The sequence below is a fragment of the Podarcis liolepis genome (genome assembly GCF_965112155.1).
Source record: "Podarcis liolepis genome assembly, chromosome: 7".
Lineage (NCBI taxonomy): Eukaryota > Metazoa > Chordata > Lepidosauria > Squamata > Lacertidae > Podarcis > Podarcis liolepis.
In genome coordinates this window covers 50,302,975-50,330,101 of record NC_139561.1, presented here as the reverse complement: position 1 = coordinate 50,330,101, position 27,127 = coordinate 50,302,975, and the positions used below count along the sequence as shown (strand labels likewise).

The 27,127-nt window shown below is 41.3% G+C and overlaps 1 protein-coding gene across 4 annotated transcripts in view; it reads left to right on the top strand.

Annotated features, from left to right (window-relative positions):
* ADAMTS18 (ADAM metallopeptidase with thrombospondin type 1 motif 18) overlaps window positions 1-27,127 on the top strand; it is a 95,832-nt gene that overhangs the window by 22,514 nt on the left and 46,191 nt on the right. For 3 of the 4 annotated variants that reach the window (XM_083514921.1, XM_083514920.1, XM_083514919.1), the window contains exons 4-8: window positions 14,885-15,161; window positions 20,453-20,652; window positions 24,347-24,430; window positions 24,958-25,117; window positions 26,107-26,212. In XM_083514921.1, coding sequence (XP_083371047.1) covers window positions 14,885-15,161; window positions 20,453-20,652; window positions 24,347-24,430; window positions 24,958-25,117; window positions 26,107-26,212 — 827 coding nt within the window. Of the gene's footprint in view, window positions 1-14,884; window positions 15,166-20,452; window positions 20,653-24,346; window positions 24,431-24,957; window positions 25,118-26,106; window positions 26,213-27,127 lie in introns of those variants that run through there. The other variant, XM_083514922.1, reaches the window with a different exon arrangement.

The window sequence follows — 27,127 nt, the reverse complement described above, 5'->3', positions numbered from 1 at the left end:
TGGGGAAAGTATTGAGGGCTGAATAGAGAGGCTTGGAGACCTAAAGTTCCCCACTGTATAATTCCAGGGCAAACTATTTGTTTGTCTTTCCTAGTCTTGCCTACTCTGAGCAGCAGTGGTTTCCCAGGATATCAGGTGCAAGTGTTTCCCATCAGCTACATACTTCCTGAGCCTTGCAACTGGAGATACCAGAAATTGAAGATGGGATCTTCTGTGTACCAAACTACTATGAAATGGCTCTTCTTTTCATAGGTCCTTTATAATATTCAATGTGTTGGGGAGGTTTGTGAACTTGTGTCACTGTGTGCACTTGCATAGATTTCTAGTCACATTTATTCCACAAATCCTGTGTTTGTATGCACAACTATAGCTTAGTTGAGTGCTATAAAGCCAGTTTTATGACACTGGGTTTTTGGCTCAAGAATGTGTCATTTTTAACAGACAGCATAATGATGATTCAGTTGTAGTTTAACAGGCATGCTTTGCACTCTGGGATCTGTTTGCTATTAAATCTGGAAGTTTGGGGATGTTTATCTGGTTTACTATATATCTAAGGTTACAGTTGTTATCTAGGTTTCTTATTGTTGCAGAACATCTTGAGGGAAAGAGCGAAGAGATGGGATCTTTAAACCTGTTGATCTTTAGCAGAAATATTTGCTGTTCTGGAATTCAGATTTAACACAGCCTGAACTGTAGCCAAACAGGAATAAAATTTACTACTTTATCACCCTTTAATATCAGAATGGGATTCAGATGGGCCAAGAATGTTTCTTTATTGTATATGGGCAATTTCTGGAAAACAAAAAGGATGACATTTACTGTCCTTTCCCTGCTGATTCCCAAGGACAAGCCAAGTAAACTAGTATCATTCAGGGAAAAAATGATCACAGTGATCCTATGAACATTCCCATTGTGTTCAGTACAAAAGGTACCTTTTGGGATTGTAAATGGAATAAATAAGGGGGAGTAGGCTGAGGAGCAATGTGAATACATGTAGGAAAATCATGATCAGGTTTAGACCTTCATGCATTTCTCTGCAGATCTAAACAGCAATAGGGCAGAGGAAAAGTGTGCACTGGCTTTGGTTTGGACTAGAAAACATGGACAGATTCAATTTTGTTTGCATTTAAATGAGAAACTACCTAATTCTCACTTCTCAAACTAATAAGAGAACTGAAGCACAGCTAGCCTTCAAAATTCACACTTCTCTGAATTTTGTGTTGCAGTCCTCTAACCAAACATGTGCATAAATTTGGGGAAAGTGTGGCATACATTGAATGTATAACATACAAAAATTATTTCTATTAGTGAAAAATGCATGCAAAAATCTGTTTAGAGGAACTGAATTAAAGACTGGAAGAAAGAGAAACAAAACAAAATTGACAGATTTCAGATCACAATTAGGCACTCAGCCTTCAGCAGGTGTCCAATTTGGTTCAGGTGGAAAACTGAATTGCTTTTTTGCTAAAACATATCTATCTCTCCCTGAAGCTTCTTTTAGACAATAAATGCATCTTCACTTGCCCCTCTACAAAGGTCTGTTCCACAGAAGGATGTGGTATCTGATGTTTTACCATATTTGGTGTGTTGGGTCTGTGGGCTTTTATGCAAGAGATTTGAGTAGATTGAGGTGGTGGTGATTCCCATTCAGTACTTAAGGTGTCTAGTCAGGATGAGGCCTAGGCCCAAACGTGATTCTCTAGGCCTTCAGAACTATCCACAGTCCTGCTTCGCATCCAAGCGTTTTGCCTGTCTGCAATATGTCTTTGTACTTTAAGAATGCCTCTTGCTTATCTGCATGGAGGGTAGAGAAGGGTGAGGGTTAGAGTTAGAGTTCAATAGCATAGGAAGGGGTGTGTGAATGTGTGTAGAAGCTAGCCCACTGTAAAAAGTTAAAATTTACATTTGTTCTTCTGCCTAGTTTTGCCTCTGGCCTCACCTACCGCAGGCATGTTGTTCTCAGTGCATTGCAGTGAAATAAATGCGGGACTTTGACTGAAGAAGCTTCCCTATTTCCTATGCTTAGTGGTTCAGCTTTAGGCTCAATTGGCATGTGAGCAAATGGACACCAGATAGTGGATGAATGGAGAATGATTGTGGCAGATCATTTTGATAGATTTCTTTTGTGAGCTGTTAATCAGGATATCTCAACACTAGAAGTGGGGCAGGAAGTTCCATGGAGGGGGAGAAGATCTCACAGGAACCGGAGGTACATTCATTTCAGCAGCAGAGATTACGTGCTAGCCATGGGATATGTGGCAAGGCAAGAACATCATGAGAACATCTGGCTAGCACTATTTTAATGTTCAATGTCTTTTGTGTTTTAATTTGCACATATTTGTGAAAGCATGCAAAATGAATTATATTCTAATAAATCACTTTGCAAAAATGTGTATCTAAGGCAAAATTGCATACAAAAATGTTTATATTAAGAGAAATTCACACTAAATTGTTGATGAATTTTAATGAGGACTTTTTTTAAAATGCAAACTGATGTGGAAGTGTGGACAACTGAAGGGTAAAAAAAATGAGAATGTGAAAGAATCTGAAATTGCCACATTCTCCCATCCCTAGCTAATACTGACCAGTTTGAGCCCAATTTCTCCCCACCTGGTTTCACTTAAGATTAAAGTTTTAGAGAGTGGCTTCCTGGTATTTGAACTAAACCTTACATTTATTTTGCAGAAAATAAATGATTTGTTGCTTTTTTATCATCATTCTCTACAGGGATGCATTTGTTTCTGTTCTCTTTATGACAACTCTTTCTGTATCACTCACCTATATTTTCGACATTTCATCATTGGTTCTTGTTGGTGCATGAGAAACAGTTCAAACATATGAGAAATACTGCACTGTCTTCCTTTCACAACAAAACAAGTGAAGCATTAGGGAATTCAGAGCATAATCCCATGGCTTCCTGTTTGCTTTGCAATGCATTTTGGAACTGTCATTACTAATAAAATATCTAGATTTTTATCCTGTGCTCACAGCAGCCTTGCTTAAACAGTTCCCCTTGACATAATTGTCAAACCTATCTGAGGCCTGTTTCTCACTGTGGACCAGAACTGTTTGGAAATGCTATTTTAAAAGGGTAACATATACTTTTGATTTGAAATGTAATAGAGCAGGGTTGAGGAATCTGTGCCCCACCAGATATTACTGGTCTAGGAACATAGGAAGCTGCCTTATAATTAGTCAGACCATTGGTCCTTCTAGCTCAATATTGTTTACACTGACTGGCAGTGGTTTTCCAGAGCTTCACACTGCTCTATCACTGCGCCACAGCCCGTCCCAATACAGCTTCCATCATCCCTGACCCTTGGCCATGCTGGTTGGCATTGATGGGATTTCAACACCATCTGGAAGGCAGCCTATCTTTCTATGAAGGACCATGGAAAAGGGACAAAAGGGGATATTTAAGGGTGGATTTAATCATTTTTGTAGCATTTACATAATGCTCTAGAGGCAGGGAACCTGTGAACTCTAGATGTTGCTAAAATGCAGCTACCATCACATTGAGCCATTGGCCTTGCTGGCTTGGGCTGTTGGTCTACAGTTCCCACCCCAAAGTATGCAAAGTGTATGTGTAGCTGGCAAGCAAAGTCCTGCTTGCTACTTTCCTTGGAGTGTCCCTAACCCCAGCTCTAAAATTGGGGTTAAAGCTGATGCACATTGCAAAGAGGTGGGTCTAGGAATAGGGCAGTTTATATCTCTGCTCTCCCTTGCTACAGGCAGGCTTACACACTTTGAAGGTACATGCAAATAAAAATCCATCTGGCATCCATTAGAGTGTGGTTTTGCACTGCATTTAACAAGGCATATCTTAGGGCTTGTAGTCAGCAAATGCGGATTTAGGATGGAGTTTGGATACAGGGAATTACAAAAAAGGAAGCAATGATTGCCAAAGATAAAGGGATGGAAGATGCTTCCATCGCCTTCACAGTCATGAGCAGGAAGTGCTTTGCATATGTTGAATTGCACTGCCTGATGATGGCTTTGTGCTTGTGGTAAACATTTCTGCATCCTCCCATGGCACCCCAAAAACTGCTTGAAAGTTGAGTGACTAATGGAAATACTATGAGATATGGAACAAATTGCTGCAGTTCACGAAGAGAGACTGATGAGAATTGAGTGTTTTTTCCTTGATGAATGGAAGCTCTCATACCTGGTGAGGCCTGTACTTTCCTACATGCAGATTTAATTTGAAGCCTTACCTCATTCCTGGCCACTGACTTTGCCTTGAGTCTTCACTGGTCCCACATGAGCAACACGAGCAAGCACACTAAACAGGAAGTACAAATGTTTCCCCACAGGTCATAGCATTGGCTAAAGAGAGTACACTTCCCAGAAGACCCTGTAGTGTGATGCACAACAGGGTTTGGGAACCTGAAGCCCTCCAGATGTTTTTGGATGACAACTCTCATCACCCCACCCAACATTACCAATGATCAGGGAAGATGGGAGCTGGCGTCCAGTAACATCTGTAGGGTACCTGTTTCCAGATCTATATGGTGTATGATGAAGGCAAATGAAAGATAGGGGAGCCCCTATGGTGTACAAAAGTCACACTATTTATTCAGCCCAATGAGTTTCAAATAAACCTTACTGGGAACACTGGGAAAATAAAGCAACACTATTCCCTATGTGTCCCTCAGCAAAGCATACAGGAAATTACTCTTGCTATGTTTCCCAGGGCCTCTGATGATGATTACTCAAAATGATTTTGTTTGAATAAGCAGTGTATTTTTCCACAAACTGTCTACACAACAGAATACTACAGAACAGCATACAGCATACTATGGCGAGGCAGGAGATATGAAACTATCACAAACAGGTCCCGTTTCAACAATTACTCCCTGCTTCATAAACCATGCTTTATGGTTAAACCATATTTCATGAACTGAGGATCAGGGCTGAGTGCTCCTACCTCATTCATCCCCTCATTCCACAGGCAATCCTCATTTTGTGCAGGGGGTGCATTCTAGACCCCATTTTTGGCGGGACCCATATAAAGCATTCTGCCCTTTCCTTGACCTAAAGAAAGCCCAAGCTCTCAACAAAATAAGTCAATAATAATAATTGTGCAAAATAAGTCAACTAACCACAAAACAATTGTGCAAGGGCTTAGGAGTATCTGCATGAGATTTCTCAAATAACTGAAAGATTAAATTACTGCTCTTCTGTGTAACTTGTCACTAAGAACAGTTTGTATATCTGAGGGCAGGAAAGTAGCCAATATAACACCAGATTTAGGAAAGGGATGCTGGACATTTCAGGCCAGTTAGCTCAACATCTGTCCTCGGAAAGTTTTGTTAAAGATAAAATAATCAAGCACATCAAAGAACAAACCTTGCTGAAGTAGCGTGAACATGAAGCAGTGATGACTACCTACATGGGTTTCAGACAGGGGACAATTCCAGCACTGCTTGAAGATACCCGGACTGAACTTGAGACCTTCTGCATGTAAAGCAGTTGCTCTATCACTGAGCAATGGCCCTTCTCCAGTAGTGCCAAATTAAGGGTGGTGTGAGCTCTTCCTCCACACAGGGCACTGAGCTGAGGGGGTGCAAAATAATGATAATAATACCTATATTAAGCAGGTAACTGGTGTGTGTGTGCATGCCAAATTTTGCCCCCTCTTATGGAGCCAAATGACCAAAGTCTGCCCCTCCCCCAAGCATGATATTAAGAATAGCCATGTCCTTTTTTGCCTTCACTTTGAATTCTACTCTTTGAATCTGTTAACTGTATGTGTGGGGGGAAAATGTTAAAGATTATGAAAGAAGAAACCACAGGATTACATATAAAGTGTAATTCCATCAGACATTCATTGATGTAGGGAGCAGGGCGTCACTTTATTTTATATTTCAGCATTTTATTTTACAGAGAAAGCCAAATAATTTAAGTACAGAGGGAAACATTCTAAGATTGAATGTAGAGTATTTCACTTTGTACTTAAATTCTGTACTTTAAAGTATGGAACAATGCATGATTTCTTAAAAACCCAGCCCAGGAAATGGATTTAAATACTGCATCATTGCTACACAACGTTGGAAACGGATGTTTCGGAGATGTTTTTAAAAGATCCACTCAACTGCCAAAGCACAAAGGCACCATTCAGTGGAACTTCGTCTCTCTCTTTCTCTGTTCATATCTGAATAATTAGAAGGGAGACTAGTTTTCCTACCTTGTTTTTAACCATTGCTGAGCGTTCAGAAATAGTGTTCATTCTTGTGGCACTAACTTGAACTGAGCGGTCTTCTAGTCAAAGAACAAAATGGTTGTTTGAAGGTTCAAGATCACTGAAGATCCTTTAATTTGTGGGGGAACTAAAATGCTATGAGGTTTAAGCCAGCTTAACATTTGCAGCTTAAAAATATAGAGTCTTCAAGAAAGCTATGTCATTATGCTGAATGCATCTACACACCCCTTTCATAGCAAAACTGAAGCCAGGCAGCTTGAAAGCATTCATCATTTAAAGTTTGTCAGGATTTTTGATTTGTTTCTGCTCATCTTTTAGTCTTATTTTTAGCCCAAGTCTACTCCTCATCCTACAACACAAGTTGTTCAACACTTGTTACTTCATCTGACTATCTATCAATCATTTGGATCCTAAATTAACTTAAGGGATTTTTACTAGTTCTGTGACTTGTGTAATAAAATGTGTTGTTGTAACCAAAGGAAGTTAATGAAACATTTCCCCTCCTCTCCCCTGAAATGCCCTGAAAAGGCACTCTGGAGAGTATGGAACTCCCCTTGAACAATGTGAGGTGGAGTTCAGGAGGCTGTTAGGGCAGTGGGAATTACAATGTGTATCTGAAGAAGTGTGCATGCACACGAAAGCTTATACCAGAACAAACTTAGTTGGTCTATAAGGTGCTACTGGACAATTTTTTTTATTTTATTTTAATGAGAATGAGAATCATCACTGGCAAGGTAGAAACCCACTTTGAATTTTTGCTTTGGATCTTGTGGTGCCTCTTCTTGGGCCTCAAACACAAACTGCCATTTCTTTCACCTTTTTCTAACTTGTTCTATCCTGAAGTTTGATGGTTTTTCTAGCTACTTTGCAGTCTCAGTAGCATCTATCAAAATTTGTTGAAAGTCCCATCACACCTGCAGCCCACAAGGTAATTCTTGGTCACTTGCAATTGGTTTGTAGCTGAATTTAAATCAGCTTCCCTATTTTGTAGTAGCTTGCTTGTAAAATTAACTTCAAAAAAGGATGTTGCACCATGTAAAAATAGATACCACAAATTTGGATTTACAAATTGCATCAGCAAGTGCTTCAGCTTCAATTTGGGAAGTATTTCCAGTTAAAAGTTTTAGGCATGTGTCATCAAAGATCTCTATTAAAGCATCTCAGTGGTTTCAAAGCACCGATCCAACTCTCCATCTTGTTTTGCTCAGTGGGTTAACAGTTATACTTAAATCTGATGCATGGCTAGTTAGAATTTGCTAATGCCAAGTCAATGCAGAGAAACAATTATAGATCTGTTGAACAAAACTGAAGAAACTAGTTGCTTCCAGGCAACACTTAGTGGCATTATTGACTACTAAATTTAAAGAGTGTGCATTTCAGGGCAAAAAAAAAAAAGACGTGTATTTATGTCCTAGGATTCTCTTTTATACTTAATTTTCTTTGCCTTTCATGTTATCATAACCTTGACCACACAGATACTCAATTCATAATCCCATTTGTTCAAGAGTTTCCATCATAAAGGCACTTGTAGCCTCTTTTAGTGGAACAAATCCCAATGAATGTTCTCAAGTTCAGACATCTCATTATCTGATAGTTTGATTACATCAGCATAACGTTCATTTGCTCAATATGACTAACATCAAGTCTGCAGTCCAGAATAATTGAGTAGTATTTGGCTGAGTTTGCATGCACTAATTTTTTTTTGCTTTAGTATCTGCTAGAAGGTCACCCTGCACCCAGCTGATATCTGCTTTGCCTTGCCTTGCCTCGGCACAGAAATTTCTCCTTCCTGTGGTCATGGCTGACCATTTACTTGCCGCCTTCTTCTTGGCTCTTTCCACACAGCCAACCAGAGAGTGTGATGGATGCTGAAGGGAGAGCCAATAAACAATAAGCAGCAGCAGCAAGGGGTGGGGGCACCCAGGGGTGAGCAGTTACCCCTCTGCAGTGGTATGGGTCATGACATGAATTCAACATCCAATGCTGCAGTGATCAAGTGTTGTCTGTGGAAGTGATACTTTGGCATGTTTGAGTGCGCCAAGAGATATAAAATGCTACAGGTGAAACTTCCATATCAGCTCAGATTATGTCAGATTCAATCCTTTTCAACTGCGTCACTTTGCACATTCAGCTGTGAGTCATCGAGTAATGAGTAATGAAGTGATATCTATATCTATATCAGAGTGTGAACCACTTCTAGCAGATGCATCATTAAAAAGCTTAATGTTTTCTGTCTGGAGGCTGGGCTCAAAACCACGGCCACCACCAGATTTTTATTCTCTCTAACCAGATGCAATGCAAACCACCATGACATAATAGCGATACAGCTATTGTTCAATTACATTTGAAGTTTTCCAGCATAAAATCTGAAAGAAAGAAGAGGGGAAATGCAAGTTGTACTACGTAAATCAAGGATAGTGTAACACAGTGTGATCAGCTGCCAACCTGTTCCCTGCTGTCATCAGCACTGGCACTTCAGCAATAACAATCACACTAGACTGTTTTTATGAAACCTATGGCTGAACCTATCTCTGGCCTTCTGGGTGCACAGATCTCATGGCTTGTAGTATATCACCAATCTATGTTTTTTTGCAGTTGGCATGGGACAAAGACTAGGTCACATTTTCAAGTTGTTGAAGTGGCGGCCTGCTGTTCTGTGCATACTTCCTAAACCTTTTTAAAATTATTTTAAAAATACTGTAAGATACCATGTCACAAAACACACACACACATTCTCTCTCTCTCTCTCTCTCTCTCTCTCTCTCTCTCTCAATAACCTTTTACAGTTTGTTTAAACATTCAGGCATTATGCAGATTTATTTTGATGATTCAAATATAATTTCTACTTACGTTTAGTCTCAGTTGGGCCTTTTTTTGGTACATCACTGCCATACATAAGAAGATAATGGCTTCTAATGAGAGATTGGAACTAGTGATGTTGCTGAGCCTCACCATTATTACCTGGTTTGTTATACGAATTGGTCCAGCTCTCCAGTGAGCAGATATATTACAATAGAATTTGTGGTGGAGGCACTTAGCCAACATCCAGGCAAGTAAATTGTTGCTGGTTTTTGAGGAGGAGACAGGCAAAGTGCAGGGAGGGTGGCGCAGTGCTGATAGACCAGAAGGAGTGCCAGATTGACTGTACTGGTTTCAAGGGTGTCAACCTGAATAAAATATTGGGTGGGGGCAAGTAAGCCCCACCCCGCATAATCAATCATGTGACGTGCACAGACCATTTGAATGGCAATGCCCATCAACTTTGCGGGGGCCTGACCCCCTCAAATATTTTATGGGGGTACAAAGGGATCTTGGCCCCTCAGAGTTGGCTCCTATGAGTGGTTTGATTGTGCCACAGTGCCCTCTCCTTCCCCTCCTGGTAAGCAGTAACGACTCATCACACCATCCGCTACTAGTTATGGAATTATGGCAAGATTACCGTATTTTTTGCACCATAACACTCACTTTTTTCCTCCTAAAAAGTAAGGGGAAATGTCTGTGCGTGTTATGGAGGGAATGCCTACGGGTGGCATGCCTACGGATTTTCCTCCTCTAAAAACTACGTGCGTGTTATGGTCGGGTGCGTGTTATAGAGCGAAAAATACGGTAATATATTATACTAGAATAAGGGAAGGAAGACAGGGCTAGAACAGATTTATGTACAGACAGAAATACAACACATCTCACTCTAATGGGGAAGACTTTGACCAGAGGGTCTGAATACCTGCTCAGTCTGCTGTTGATGGCCAAATTTAAGGCTCCTGATCTCTGTCCTTAGGGTTCTTTGTCTATAAATGGAGCTTGGACTGGGCAGTCGTACAAACAGAAGAAAGACTTCTGACAGCACTTCAAATGGAGAACTGTCCTCTGCAAAGGGGACAACTAACCAAACAATACAAACAATTTGAGTGTTTCACTGTTTTCAGTTAAAGTCAAAGGCCTCAGTCACATCTTTAGTTCACAGCTGAGGAAATATTTTAAAATATGGCAATGTGAAAAGATGCAATGAACTTACAAGCCAACTTATGACTTTTTCAAGTCATAAACCTTACCCATTTTCTCCCACAATGTTGTGCAAAGGGAAGTTTACCCCTCACAACTTTGAACTGGACTGCGGGGTTTAATTGGCTTAATCAACTGATTAATCAACTAAAGCTTTGATTAATCAGTGGGGAACAAATTAAATCAGGGGGGAATAGTTAAATTGGCAAGGCTCCAATTAGGGATACATTCCTGTTTGTTTGTTTTTTGATGTAGTTTTGGCATGTTACAGTAATAGGAAATAAAAAAAACCCAAAATATGAGTAACAGCATGTTGCTAAAATTGTTCATTAAATTATTCTTACATTCTTTTCATTATCTCAAAAAGGCACCCATTTCCAGCCTTCTGTAATATGCAGATTTATAATAAGGGATAGTGATCAATCATCTGAGCATTCTTTAATCAGCAGACAGTCCTAATAAGTTCCTTACACATCATTGGAATTCTTAGCCCACCAATGTGATGTCTGCAATGCAGTGCACATCACAAGCAGGTTCTTGAAAGGGAAACACAGACAATTCAAATCATATGGTTCAAATCATTTATGAAATGAATCCTCCAGGAATAATTTCAGATGTTGGAAACCTTTAGAATAGCAAAATAAAGAACAGATTTACTATGTTTTTCTGTCTCTCTCTTTCTCTCTCTCTCTCTGTAAAATCAGTTAGCAGATGCCCTGTTTCTGGTACAGAATACCAGAAGACTATGAGGTTCCCTTCCCCCCCTTTTGCCCAGAACTTTGTATGAATGGTGTCATTTCTTAATAAATGATGACATAAATCTTAAGGATTAAAATATCAGTTCTGTCCCCTGTAGGGATCTGCTTCTCCATGCCCTAGTGTGGCTTGCCAGTTTGAAGATTACCAGCACATTGAGCAAAGCAAGCAAATGAATTAAGCCCTTGCCAAAGATGAACTTCTTTTGTATTTTCATTGACAGCAAAGGTTTTACTCCAAAGAAGATGTTAGATGAGGCTGGGCAGGCTTAGTTAATTTCTTTTGAAAAGAGGAAGGAACAAATAGCTCCTGGTGAAGTCTCTTTTCTTATTTTCATAGTGTAATAAACTGCAGCCACAGCTGCATGGGGTTTGAGGAGGCCCTTGAGCAAAGTGTCCTCTGCTGGGCCTCCTGCTCTGTCATTGGCTTTTCATAGGGGCTGCTATGACAGTGATCCAGGGAGCATCAAGCAGCCCTTTACATTTACAAGTATGCCCCAGAATGACACAAGGTCAGGAGGCTAGAACTCTCATAATGGTAGAACTTAAGGCCATCCAATGAAGCTGAATGTTGGTAGAATCAGACTGAAAGAAAGTACTTCTTTACACAGCACATTCATAAAATGATAAGATTTTCTCCCTGAAGAGGTCGTGATGGCCACCACTTTGTATGGCTTTAAAAGGGAATTAGACAAATTCATGGAAGGTAGGAATATCAGTGGCTACTTGCCATGATGGCTATGTTCTGCTTCCACTAAGAGACAAGATAATAATAACTATTATTATTTACATACCTGCCCATCTGGCTGGTTTCCCCAGCCACTCTGGGCAGCTCACAGCATATATCAGAACATACTAAAACATCAACGTTTAAAACTGCCTAATACAGGGTTGCCGTCAGATGACTTCTAAAAGTCAGATAGTTGTTTATTTCCTTGGCAGCTAAAGGGAGGGGGTTCCACAGGGAGGGCGCCACTATCAAGAAGGCCCTCTGCCTGGTTCCCTCTAACTTTGCTTCTTGCAGTGAGGGAACCAGCAGAAGACCCTTGGAGGAGGACCTCAGCGTCCAGGCTGAATGATGGGCGAGGAGATGCTCCTTCAGGTATACTGGGCCAAGGCCATTTAGGGCTTTAAATGTCAGCTCAGAAATGCACTGGGAGCCAATGAAGATCCTTTAGGACCAGTGTTATGTGGTCTCGGCGGCCACTCCCAGTCACCAGTCTAGCTGCCACATTCTGGATTAGTTGTAGTTTCTGGGTAACCTTCAAAGGTAGCCCCACGTAGAGCACATTGCAGTACTCCAACCAGAGCATGCACCACTCTGGTGAGACAGTCTGCAGGCAGGTAGGTACTCTGGTACTTCTTGGTGTGCCAGACCAATAAATAAATAGATACATGGAAAGGGTGGGGGAGGCATCAGCAGTAGAAACTACTGGGCCATTGGAGCCCTTGCAGTTGCTCAAGGATACCAGCTGCTGATTGCAGCAATCATATCATGGCTCAGTGAAGTAATTTTTTAAAAAAACCTTCTGGGTAACAGTGAAGGTCTATCCAGTCCAGCATCCTGATTTACATAGTAGTCAGTGGGATATTTTATGGAAACCTGCAGGCCAGCTGTGAAACTGTTGGCCAACTACAAGTGCATGATTTTCGTATAAACATATAAAGCTGCCTTCCACCAAGTTTAGACAGCACTGGTTCACCTAGGCCAGTATTTTGCTTTTGTTTTTTAAACTGGCAGCAGCTCTCTGGGACTTCAGGCAAGTTAAAACAGCAACAACAAAAACTCCCGTTGCTTGATTTCCTTTAGCTGAAGATGCCTGGGACCACGTTCTTTCTCTCTGATCTGTGGTGCTGTGAATCTTTTCCAAACTAAGAATATGCTCATATTAAAACTTACTCTGCATTCAGTGTGCTCCCACTGCTAGATGTTGAAGCCACAGTCACACATTAGCCACAATCCATATCAGTCCTGCAGTTTCTTGACAAATGTTTGATGCATTTTTTCCCTCAAACTAGTTTCCATCTGACTAGAAAACTGGATGCAGAGTAGGCAGTAGGAGGGACATTTGAAGAAGCCATTGCACATGCAGAGATCATTGTGCACACACAGATAACAGCTTCATGGAAAGGAGTTCCATGGGAGTGGGGAAACCAATAATGTACATTGGAGGAAGACATCTCTGCCCCTTCTCAGATGCGAATACTGTGCAAATGAGGCTTGAAATGCAGATTGGGAATGGGGGATGACCTTGCTGTGTTTTAAGCTGCTAATGTGAAGATATCCTAATTTTCAACTAACAACATGAGATGCAATCTGTGTAGTAAGAAAGATAATGACCCAGGGTATCCTATTTGTGCGGAAACATTTTAGGTCACCTCTAGACTGTCAGTACTTTGTGAAAGGGATTCAAGTGCATACTGGAAATTGAGGTTTATGCAATGAAAGTGGATTAAAGAGCTCAGTCACACCAGTGCAACAAATCCACTTAAAAAACAACAACCTGCATTTTTGCAGTTAGGAAAGTCACAGAGTAATACATTGCAAAATGTGGGATAATCACTGATTAATGGGAAAACTATAAACACTCCACAAGCAAATTAGAGCGTGTGCTCATTGTTGTATAATCTCCCTGCAAACAAATCAGGACAAATGTGCAATAAAGATCAGACATAGTTTAATCCCCACATCAAGTAAATCAGGATGAATGCTCAATGAACAGGCCATCTGAAGGAGTTCTTAGGATGTCATCATATACCCAGTAACCCAGGAGGAATTTAGGGTGGCCACATATGTATAGACAAAAAAGTGTTACTACGTTACTAAAAAGGTCAAAAGAGGACACGTATCTGCATGCTATTGTATTTCTACCACAGCATTGGACCTCATGGTATTTATTTGTGAAAAAAAATCTATATACTGCTTTTAAATGTGAAATGGTCAGGGCAGCTCACAAAATACCATTAGAATACCATTACAACATTGTACCTTGCTTCTGAGTACACAGTCTTTGAGTAACCAAACTTATTTGCACATCTGGTTTTGATGAATCTGTTACACATATACTACAGAAGCTGACAAGTGGTTAACAAGGTTTGCAGCAGCACAGACCTCAATAAAGTCCATGTTGGCCCTTTAAACTAGAGCTGGATATATTAAGAACAATAATAAGGCAATGGGTTGCTTTTTTGCATTTTCATTCCTAATTCGGGTGTGTGTGAAGGAGAGTGCACAACTTTGTGATTCACAAAGCTTTGCCAGCTTTCTGACTTGTGCACAGTTCTGTCGATATTTTAAATACTTTAATAACTAAGAAGTGAGACGTCAATAGGACTAGCAGATATTTACAAAGAGATTTGTAAATGTTCACATGCCTAGCTGCCTGCAGTTCCTTAAGAGACATGGCCGAATCTATCAATTTTGGTTTCTCTCAGTTTCTCAAATTTGCAATCTTAAATTTGATCCTCCATATTTCCACATCAGTTTGTGTGTGTTTTTAATTGTGAAAACAGTAACACTTTCTCCCAAAGAATTCTGTGAGCTGTGGTTTTTAAGGGTGTTGAGGGTTGTTAGGAAACCCCTATTTCCTGCCCAGAGCTACAATTCTTAGAGTGGTTTAATAATCAACCCATCATCACAGGGAACTCTGGAAATGGTAGCTCTGGGAGGGGGATACGGATCTCAGCACACTTAACAAACCATGGTTCCCAGAATCCTTTGGGGGGAAGCCATGATTGTTTAAGACTCTATCATAGTGCTTTCAATGTGTGGTGTGAATGTGACCATAGTGTGATCAAATCTCATACAAGGCAATGGAGTAGGTTGGTGACCTGCTCTTAAGATTCCTTGTGGCTGCATTTGAGAAACTCTTTGCCTAGTGAACCTAAGTATAACCTTATCTTTTCTTTATATTTATCTCTTTAGTCAGGTTTGATAAGGACACGGGAGAATGACTTCCTTATATCTCCATTACCTCAACACCTAGCACAGGAACACCACTATACGCCACCTGCCGGACACCACCCTCATGTATTGTACAAACGGACCGCTGAAGAGAAGGTGCACAAAGTAGATTCCAATCCCCATCACTTCCCCCCTGGCCATGACAGAAATCACACTGCCCACAAGTCTCACGTCCAAGGTCACGGTTACCACCACGGAAGGTTTCAAAAGCAGCATTTTTGTGGACGTCGCAAGAAATGTATGTAAGGAAACTTTCTATCTCTTTTCTTGACATAGTAGTTCTTAGATTATTAGGTGTTTGTTTTTGCGGTGGTCTGCAGGCACTGCTTTGGTGATTGCTGCATTTTTTTTTAAAAAAATGTCCAAATAAAAGAGAATGAGCAGTGCCTCCCCCAATCTGCACTATACATTTAAAGCCTTATCGTACCATTGTAAACAGTCCCCCACCCCCCAAGAATCCTGTGTACTGTAGTCTGAAGTGTGTTAAGGGTGCTGAGTGTTGTTAGGAGACCACCATTTCCCTTCCCAGAACTACAGTTTCTAGAGTTCCTGGGGAAGAGGAATTGATTGTTAAATTGCATGTAGAATTGGAGTGGAATTGTGGCTGGTCTGATGGGAATTACAGTCCAAAACATCTGGAAGGCACCAGGCTGGCAAAGACTGGCCTGCATACATAGCTTCCCAAATCCATAACTCTGGATAAACAGAGGCTCTGGGCATGTTGGCCTTAAGCATCTGGAGTTCAAGGGGCAAGAGGCAACCACAAATTCATTTCTCCTAGATTAATCCATGATTAGGACTGCTTTGGATAGCTTGTTTGCTTGCTTATCCCCATTATGAACACCAAACCTGGATGTATTTGGCAATCTTATTAGGAAAGCAAGCCTGAGTTACAATGGGAATTGATTGCTGCAGCTTCATCTAAGATTCCTTGTTTTTTCTGGATGTTAGTGTTCCCCATTAGAGTCCTAGTTATTTATTTGTGTGCTTTTCATTTGCTTCAATTTGAAAGATGACTTTGTTGTAGTTTTTAAAAAGACTGTTTAGTTAAACCCATACTTGTAATAGATCAGCTTTAAAAAATAATAATGGGAAAAAGAAAACTTTAGCACAGTGCAGCATTTACGGCATATGTGTAACATTTGCCCCTTTTAACTTTCTTTAATAATTGCACTCAACATGCAGCTTGTATAGAATCAGCATTAGTCAGCATTCTTTTCAAGCCACTTATCCCAAGATACATAATTACAGAGCAAGGCATGCCAAGTGGATCGTGTTTAGCAAGTCACGCTTTAGTAAAATTCTTCCCCCATTTTTTAATAACCCTTTTCTTCTTAATAGTAACAGCAAAGACAAGACTAATCTCAGGACAAGGTGGCCTGAGAAACTACTGTCTGCATGCACTAAACATATATATTATGTGAAGAGCATATAATCTCATATTCCCAGCTAAACAAATGAAGTCATGTGCTTTGTGGCTTGACTTCAAAAGGCAAGGGGACGGAAATTTACTCACACAACTGATCTTTCCCCATGTTCTTGCTGCTGTTGCTCCCTGAGCCCCACCCCCACCCCCCAAAGCCTCTGTGCTGGATTAGGGGAGGCAGTGGCAGCCTGAGGACCAGGCTATGGATCCCAGGACTGGAGTGCCTAAACAGCAGTACTGCATCAATATCAGTCCTTTATCTTTCCTATCTTTCTAGATAGTCATGCCTGTTATGTTCATTTTTCAGAGTACGCTGTCTTTGGACCATGTGATTACCTCTGCCACTCTCACCACCTAGAAAGAGGAAGGGAACAAATGGATCCGTTTTTTTGGGGGGGTGAGGAGAGAAAAGCACCCCCATTTGTTCCTTTTCAGTCACTTGGTGAGCGAAGGGGAAAAAAGGAGACTGAGGTTGGTGATTGTGCACTGGATTGGACTGGTGCAGTTGTACTGCACTAACCTCCTCATTGCCTGGCCCCTTTCCCTGCGGTAAACAGTAGTGACCCACATGCCACAAAGATAGTGTAATTGCTTCACGCCACCCAGCAACCTGCTTCTGGCTAGAGCCCAGTTCTCAAATAAAGTATGACAAGATGAGGTGGGGGGGGGGAAGTATGACAAGATAGGGGAGTCATCATTAAATCTACAGACCACCCCCTGACTGCTTAACTTAGCTAAACCTTGCTTCCCCAAGTCAACTTCCAAAATAGTAGCTAGCGGGGTAGTCAAATATGGTGAATGTCATCTTTGCCTCTCCAACCCTTTCCTTCTGCAGCTGCAGAACAGTAGCTTGTTGGCACAGTCAAAAGATTTGGCCAGCTAGCTGCATTTGGAAAGAATTTTGACACAGTTGTGGCTGGTTTCCAAGGGGGAAGCCTATTTATTTGGAGGCTGCAGTTGGTAGTGGGTTGCCACTGGTGGATGAGTTCCAAAGGGAAAATTCCGAAGGAGAGTAAGTTTCTCCCTTGAAATATGGCAAGAGTGAGGGACCTCTGGCATGGACTATTGCTTGTGGATGTGTCTGTTCCTAGGTGAAAGGCTGAAGCAGCCTCTCTTCCCCCCTCTCTGTGACTGTCTCTCTCTGTGTTAGCCTGGTCTCCAACTGAAAAGTGACATGATTGATTGGCTGTACTCTTTATTGTACTTTTCTTTTGTATCAATATGTTGTTCACTGCACTGGAGGCCTTTGGACCAAAAAGTGGGATATAAATAAACCATAACATACTTTATGGTAGAGCTTTCCCCCCCAATGTGTCCATTTTCTCTATGCAGGTATTTTACATATTTGTGAGCACCGAAACATGTGATTCCTACTTGCAGTTTGAATAGATAAGCATAGTCAAGCAGAAGCTTCATCTGGTAATACTGCTGATCTCTACAGTACCTGATTTGACCAGTCTTGTAACCCACTTCTTTGTCTAGCACAGAATGGCTTGATAATGCTCAAATGGCCCAAACGTTCTCTTGCCACAGTTTTCTTGCAGTAGAATACCATATGCATGATCAAGTGAATGAAAAGCATATTTTGTAGGGCTATGCACTGGATTCAGCTGATGCAGAATGCCAAAATCAAATTGGGCAAATTTGGGTCGATCTGGGCTTTGGTCAAATTGGATTGATATAACCCTTGATTGCTTCAGGTTGGGTCAGCTCACTTGGAACTATCCAGAGCTGTCAAAAGGTGGTGCTGCCAGGCAAAACAGATGGGAAGAGTAGCTGAAGCCCATTTGTATAAGCTGTATGTACATTATCAGAATTGCTCCTTTGTATCACTGTAGTACATGGAAGTTTCTACTCTAATCAAGACTGGTTCTATTCAGCAAGGCTCTACACAGACACAGTAAGAGAGATGGCAAAGAGCTTATAGATACATCAAATTCCAGGGTTTGAAGGAAGCAAAACCAAAGTTCATTAAGAGTGGCCATCAGCCTTAAGGCATGGTCCTAGTCACCCAGATCTCCCCACACAGTTCAGGGTGCTACAAGCAGAGATCAGGAACCATTTGACTTCTGAACGGATTGTATCAGATGACTCAAGCAACAGAGAAAAGCTATACAGAAGGGAAATAATAATGTTGTTGAAATAGAAAAAGCAGCTAAATGATGGGATGTCTGGATTTATAAAATAAGGTAGTATGATAAGACACACATTTCTTAACTTAGCTGTAACAATAGTTATCTACCTGTCCCTATAATAAAACATTGGGCACAGAAATACTTTGTCTAGTGAGAGAAGCTATGAAAAGTTTAAGGTGTTGAGTAAAAGGCTTTGGGTTGCATCCAGCTAAGTTCTACTCAGACTTGACCCACCGAAATTAATGAGCCTTAGTCATGTTCATTAATTTCAATGGGTCAACTTTGAGTTGAACTAGCATTGGATACAATTCAATGTTTCCCATGCTGTAGATACAAATCCCATGGTTGGCTCTGAGTCATTTCACAAATTATGCAGAGGCAAGGGAGCTGCAGCCAATCAAGATTCCTAGTATTCCAGGATTCCATTTGCACAGTAGCTGTCGAAGCAGACATGTACAGGCATTCATACTTAACATTTTTAGGTGTGCTGTTAAAATAAATAATGTCTACCAAGGGATAGAGGAGAAATTCATTTCATTTCACATTGAAAGTTGTACCTAATTTGTAGTTTCCAAAACAGTATGTGAACTACATAGTCACTTGTCAAAATTCACACTTCTCCAAATTTTGCAATAAAGTAGGCCAGCCAAGCAGTGAGTACAAAAATGCATATACTAGGGTAAAGTGTGCATAAAATGTCTGTGTTAATAACAACATGCAAAATGCATAATATGAGGGGAAACTGTTTTGTAAAAATGTGTATATTAGGCAAAATTGCACACAAGTGTTTATATTAGGAGAAATTTGTACTGCAATGCTGACACATTTTCATGAGGATTTTAAAAATAAACAAATAGATCAGAAACAGATGCGAAAATGTGCAGGACTGAATTTAAGATTGGAAAAAATGAGAAAGTAGGAGAAACTAAAATTGAATGAATCACCCATCCTCAGATGTATCCTTGACATGTCATGAGTAAAGAGACCTGAGGGTAGGCTTCTGCAGCCCTTCAAAATCTCATGTGCCTAGAAGTGCAAGTGCTGTATGATAAAGACACAGAATCATAAAATTGCAGAGTTGGAAGGGATCACAGGGTCATCTAGTCCAACCCCCTGTGATGCAGGAAACTTGAACCGACAACCGTGAGATTAAGAGTCTCATGCTTTACCAGCTAAGCTATTCAGTTCATCCACAAGCACATAAAATTCATTATAGAAAGAATGGCTCATTGGTCATCCCACCTTCAACTCTCTTAAAAATGCATGGTTTCAACCCTCATTTAGAATCCTTTATTTGATGGAGGGGTTGAAACTTAGTCTGTTAGGATAAATTAGCATGAACTATACACATCTGTTTTCATTTGGTCCAGAAGGCATCATGCTTATGGTCAACAGGTTTCCTGCAACTTTATTCCAAAGCAGTAACCATAATATTGGTTGCTGTTGCAACAATGCTAGCACAGTTTGCTTTGTGCATGTGCTCTTGGGGCTGCTGCTGCTCTGAAGATTGGTGTACAATGCAGCCTGGGGTGTGTGGAATCATCAGTGGGCCACACACACAGTATAGCTTTTTGAATTGGTCCCTAGATATACAGGATAATGTGTGTGTGCACGCACATGCCCCATAGGGAGATAACCAATAATTAGGTAGAAATTAGAAATGTTTCCCATATCAGCATGTGAAACTCATTCTTTTCGAGATAGATTTCCCCCCCTCTCTGTGACATGTTGTATTAAGTGTCTTTAAAAAGAAAATTAACAAAGACGGACAAATCAGGACTTAATAATGTATTGAAAAGGACTCCCCAGCTAATAACCAATTTTAATCAGCATTTGGCATCTATCACAATATCCTAGATTCATTCAGGGTTCTAGTCCCTCAACACTTTAGGACTGAGCTAAACTGGTCATAAAGAAAGAAAAGTCAGTTCTGAGCAATTTCCAAATCTCTGCTCTGTTTCCTTTTAGACACACCTAAACCACCCACAGAGGACACATTCATCCTGTCTGATGAATATCGGAGCTTGGCAAGGCTGAAAAGATCCCCCATTAAAAGTCAGAAGAGTGGAAGTTTGAATGTTGAAACTCTAGTTGTGGCAGACAGGAAAATGCTGGAGAAGCACAGCAAGGAGAATGTGACTACGTACATCTTGACTGTCATGAACATGGTAAGAAAGGATGGTGCAGCTGATGAATCCTTTTATACAGTACAAGAAGCCCTCAGCTTGCACTCACATTGGTTAGGCAGATGGGGAAGTAAAATTAATAAATGGAGAGACACGGAGCTGGGAGAGTTCTGACAGCACCCTGGAACCCTTGCAACACCTTCTCAAAGTCTGGTAAGCTTGACAGTGCCTTCCTTACCAGCCTCTGCCACCTCACTTACTGGAACCACTTACCACAATGTACATTTTGAGATGAGCTTCCTAGAAAATTGTCATTAGCTGGCAATGCTACAAGCATCTACTCAAGCTCCTTACATACTGGGGCCAGTGTTAGGGGCTGGCATGTTTGTGTGTCTATTGAGCACCCACACCTTGGTACCAAGAGTCTCCTTGACCTGCTCATTCCCTTCACTGTTGCATCTTGCCTGTTCACTCTGGCCCCAACAGTGGTGGTGGTCATGATGATAAGGAAGAACAGTAGATGCTGCTGCCTGCAGTAGGCACTGTTCCAATACCCTGTCCTGTTAATGCAAGATTTCAGCAAGAGCAGTGGGATTTTTCACCCTCTGTGCACCCTGCACCACCCCCAGATTTGCTTCATGTCATGAAGCCTATGAACACAGGAGTAGTCAGATGACAAGGTAGATATTGGTGATTTGGAGGTGCCCAGCCTGGGGGAAGGTGCTGGAGGATTGGAGTACAGTGGTACCTCGGGTTACATACACTTCAGGTTACATACGCTTCAGGTTACATACAGACTCTGCTAACCCAGAAATAGTACCTCGGGTTAAGAACTTTGCTTCAGGATGAGAACAGAAATCATGCTCCGGCGGTGCGGCGGCAGCAGGAGGCCCCATTAGCTAAAGTGGTGCTTCAGGTTAAGAACAGTTTCAGGTTAAGAACGGACCTCCAGAACAAATTAAGTACTTAACCCGAGTACTTATAGTACTGTATAGTACTCAAGTAATGAAGAACCTAGAGAAGAGTCTGACCTCAGGGAGGGCCAAAGTGGGGATCTGGACTGGGAGAAAGGGCCAAGGAGGTAGTCAGAAGAGCAACCTATAATAATAATAATAATAATAATAATAATAATAATAATAATAATACCCCACCTATCTGGCTGGGTTTCCACAGACACTCTGGGTGACTTACAGCACATAAAAAACAGTAAAACATTAGACATTAAAAATTTTCTGATACAGGGTTGTCTTCAGATATCTTCTAAAAGTCAGATTGTTGTTTATTTCCTTCACATCTGATGGGAGCTCGTTCCACAGGGCAGTTGCCACTACTGAGAAGGCTCTCTGCCTGTAACTTTGCTTATCGCAGTGAGGGAACCAGCAGAATACCCTCAGAGGAGGACCTCTGTCCAGGCTGAAGGATGGGGGAGGAGATGCTCCAGTTATACTGGGCTGAGGAATTTTAGTTGTTTAGTTGTTTATTCTCTTGACATCTGATGGGAGGGCGTTCCTCAGGGCAGTTGCCACTACCGAGAAAGCTCTCTGCCTGGTTACCTGTAACCTCACTTTTCACAATGAGGGAACCGCTAGAAGGCCTTTGGAGCTGAACCAAAGTAATCAGATGCCCTGAACACAATATCACTGCTGTTTGAGAGGGCCTTGGTGCCTCCCATTAGTGGGAAGGGACCATCCATCATCCATCTCAAGGAATGCACCTAAGGATAGATTTGATGGTGAGGTGCCCCAGTTGTCTCTATGGAGGTAACTGCCTGGCTTGAAGAGACCTTGTGAACTTTGTCTACTTACAGGTGTGACTGCTTACTTGTCCAGTCCCAGGTCTGGGGGAAATGACAACACAAATAACTGTGTCCCCCTGCTCTTAAAAGGGGGAGCTCAGGGTGTGTGTCAAGTGTTGGAACAATTTCTTCGTTTTTGCCTTGCCGTGTATTGTAGAGCCCTACCATGCCTTAGGAATCTGTAACCTTCAGTTCAACCTTTGTTGGGACCCTGTCCTATTTTTTGGAATAAAATTTACAATCATAACACCCAAGTTGAGAGTTTGAGTTTTGAGTTGGCAGTTTAGGGGCTGTGTGGTGTTGGAGAGAGGGAGAGAACATTCTGTTGTGCAAGGAGAATTCCTTGCGCTGACAGAATGCTCATCTTAGTGCTATGTTGAATACAACCCAATTATTCTAATTTTAATTGTAAACCAGTTTGGATAACTATTTTTGTGTTGGAAACATGTGCACAAATGTTATCTTTTTTTTAAAAAAAAACCCCAACATAAATGTGCACAAGTGCATAGATACAGTTGTGGGGGAGGGGCAATAATGGAGGGTGGCAGCAAGAGGGAGGGCGTTGAAACAAGGTAAACTTTCAGCACATGGAGCATTCCCTCACCACCCTGCCAGTATTTTTTTGGTTTGGCTGTGCTGACTATATGACTTCCAGAGCACAGATGGAAATGAGAGAATCCTTGGCAGAGCTTTGGTTCAAAGCGGCCTGATGGTCTTGTGTAGCAAAGATAGAATGAAATATATGTATGGAGATGTGCTTTTCTTTCTTAAATCATTTCCTTTTTCACAGCAGTGCTTGGCCTGGTCCACGCATGGCTTTTGTACTTGCAAGAAGCTGTGTCATTTTAAATTAAAGAGCACAATGGACTCAAACCCAAGGCCTTGTTTGAGTGATTAAGCCTTGCTCCGGTGTGAGGAAGGAAATAAGGTTATGAACTTGCTCCTTCCTTCCCCTTCTGACCTCTCCCCTTGCTTATGCTAGCAAGAGCATTGCTCAGAAGTCTGAATGCCTCCTTCTTTGGAAATCAGTCCAGTCACCCTTCATTAATGAGGGACAGGGTACAGATGGTTGGATCTGAAGCTAAGGGCAGAGGGGAAGGATGTGAAGGAATACCACACTTGCTTTTTGTACTAGCTCATAGCTTGTTTCCAGGCACAATTCTTGCCCTGTGAAGTTCTAACCAGGGTCACAACAGTATTTTTTTCGCCTGCACTTGCTTCTAATTCATTTCCAGACCTAATTCAAGGTTCTGGTGTTGACCTTTAAAGCCCTGACACTTGGGTATGGAATAGAACAGCTTCTCCCATAAGTAACTACCCAGGGGTGTTTAACTGCACCTTGTGATGTCATTAAATTGACACAATATGCTTAATGTTAATTTTCACTTCAAATGATGGGTTATGAAGCTGGCTTGTTTTGCCAAACCATAGTTAGCTGTGGTCACTGTTTAGGGGTTGAATGCAACACTAAAGTGTGGTTAACAGAAAACAGAAGTGAAAGCTTCCTTTTGCCTCCTTATGTGGCTATGCCAGAGGAAGGGGAAAGAGGGGGGCACATGACCTTGGGGCTTGCTGTGGCTCACTCAATGTTCAGATGTGACCATTGGTAAGCAACTGAGCTGTGAACCTGGAAGAAACTCAGTTCAAATTCTGGCACTGAATCATCAGGCTATTGTATTGAAGACATTGGGCTGTCACTGACATTAATGTTTGTCTGCAAAAATGTTTAAGACTGATGATCCAATTAATTTCATATTGTGAATTGCATAGAAATATTTCCTGAAGGATCATGTCTTTGTAAATTAATATGTCATCCAGCACATCTTCGTGCTGTTTGCATTTAATATAGTACTTGTGAAGGGATGGATTAAAAACTTATTTTCCTTTTGCTTACTACTTGTTATTTTCCTTTCTTTTTTGTTTGTGCTAACCTTCACATAGGTATCAAGTCTTTTTAAGGATGGCACAATTGGAAGTGACATCAATATTGTAGTTGTGAGCCTTCTTCTTCTGGAACAGGAACCCGTAAGTGATGTTTCATCAGACTCAGAGAGGTTGTATACAAACTCAATTCCACAGACGGAATTCCATAGGGGAATTCTCATGATGTTGTAAATCATACATATGAACATGTGTCATTTTTGTACTACCAATGATTGAGGCTACAGTGTGCCCGGAAAGCAGGCACCGTGACAAGGCAGGCTTGTTGCCATCTCATTGCATCTCTCTCTGGCATGCACCCTCAACTTAGCCCCACCACTCCTACCTCACACTTGCTGAGTGACAACAGCAATCACCCACCCTCTGTTTCCAGATTTAGAGGAGAAGGAGACACTTCTCAATGGCCTTGGAGCCAATCCCTTTGGAAAAGTCTCTTCCCCCATTCCTGGCCAACTGCGAATTTTGCTGCCCACCTAGCCTGCCACCCAGGTCATACACCCCCTTTCTCCTTTGATCTGGCCCTGTAGATCTTTCCTCATAAGACTTTCATTGCCTTTGAAGAATTCTTCCTTTTTCAGTTCCTGGTAGTAGATTTTTTTTCTTGTCTGTAGGGTGGACTGATGATCAACCACCATGCAGACCAGTCATTAAACAGCTTTTGCCAGTGGCAATCAGCCCTGGTTGGAAAGAATGGGAAGCGTCATGACCACGCCATCTTGCTTACTGGATTTGATATATGCTCCTGGAAGAATGAACCATGCGACACTTTAGGTATGGGCATATTCTATGGCAGCCTCCCCCAACATTGTGTCATCCACATGTTTCCAGCTATGGGGCTGATGGACATGATGGATGCTCTGGGAGGGGTGGCTTCCTAGGCAGGAAACCATTTGCTAGGATATATTATAGGGTATCACGGCTGAGAAATGAACATATCTCACGTTGTGGTAGATGCAATCCAGCTGCAAAGTTGTGCCTGTTTTAAAAGCATTGAGAGTTCCAGAGAGTTAAGGAATCATTACAACAAGAAGCTTTTAAAATAAACTGAAAACAATGAAAGAAACTTGAGAGGAATAGCTTGGAATATGATCTTTGCTTTGGTCATGTTATAAGGAATCAAAGGAGGCACAGTGCCCAGGCTGTCCAAAAACCACATATGAGTTTCCCAATTTTAATGCCCTCCCCTCAACAACATACTTACCTTCATTACTAATCCAGTCCCAAAGGCAGCCCAGCACAAATGAGTCAATTTGAAAGTAGCAAGTTTATATGTCAGTCTTTCACAGTTTTCTACAGGATTCTCTGATCTGCAGCATTTTGGACTCAGTGGTATTGAAATGAAGGAAAGGGTCTTCTGGAGGGTGGGCACTGTGCCTGGGGAATATTCAATGCAGTCAGGTTGCTTCAGATTTTTGAAAATATCTCTGGCCAAGGGCACTCTCATTCTTTCTGGCTGACCTTCAGGAAAGAGCTGGCGCCCTTTTCCAGAATAGCTTTCCTAACTGACAGGACTGTTGTTGAGTCAGCAGAGAAAAGGAGCCTGTGTTAGTTTTGTAGGCTAACTGCTGCAGACAGAATGCATTTTTCTTGGATCGGGCCCAGCCTTGCCATGTGCATGTGAGTTTGCCTTGTGCATTCTTCTACATGACAAAGCTTAAATGAGCACAAAATCTTCCTAACACAAACTATGTTCTGAATCTCTGTGATGTTATGCAGCAGAATAAAGATATAATGCCATTCAACCATCCTTTCCCTGGCAGGTTTTGCTCCAATCAGTGGAATGTGCAGTAAATACCGCAGTTGTACAATCAATGAGGACACGGGGCTTGGTTTGGCATTTACTATTGCCCATGAATCTGGACACAAGTAAGCTATTCCTCGTGAGTCTTTCCCTCCCTACAAGCTACTAAAAGACTGTTATTATTATTACTAAAGACAGACACACACACTGCTTTGGCTGATATTTTATTATTATGTTTGATAGAAGATTATGACCTTGCTGATCCAGCAGTGTTCCATCATTACAGTTGTTATCTAATGCAGTGCTAAGTACCATCAGTGAAAGGATTTCTGCTTCCACAGTGGGTCTTTCCCCCCTCTACTCCAACTATGCACATCCCATGCCCTCCCCAAACCTGCTCTAGAGTGTTGGGGAAAACTTCAAAAGAGATTTAGGGGAGATTTCATAGTGCAGCTGATCCTTAGTGGGATTTACAATCTGTGCTGATCAGCTGACCCCTGTAGAGGAAGATCTTTTCCATCATGGGCCTGAATTTAAACTGGCAACTCCAAAGGTAGAGGTGGGAGCAATTAGCATTTTTTTTAAATGCTAAAAATTCTTCAGCATTTCAGTGTAAATTAATTTTAATAAATAGTTTTGTATGTAATTTTGACTGATGCACACATTTTTGCAAACATCTCCAAATATAAGGCATTTTTGTATGTTATTTTCATTAGTTTTAATGCATATTTTTGCCTAAGATATGCATTTTTGTAAATTATTTGACGTTTAGAGAACTGCATCACAAAATTTAGAGAATTGTGAATTTCAAAGGATATCTATGTTTCAGTTCTCACACTCTTTCAGAAAGTTCAGCTTTGAGAGATTCACCTTTAAAAGTGAAGTGAATTAAATTTCTCCCCCATCCCTAGCCTAAACCGACTGGAGGGTTTGGGATCTGAGGTTTTGGATGATTTAGTTACATTTGCATTTTAATCAACTATTTTACATTTGATCTTTAAAATCAACTATTTGCTACCTGAACTTTTGAGATGAGGGAT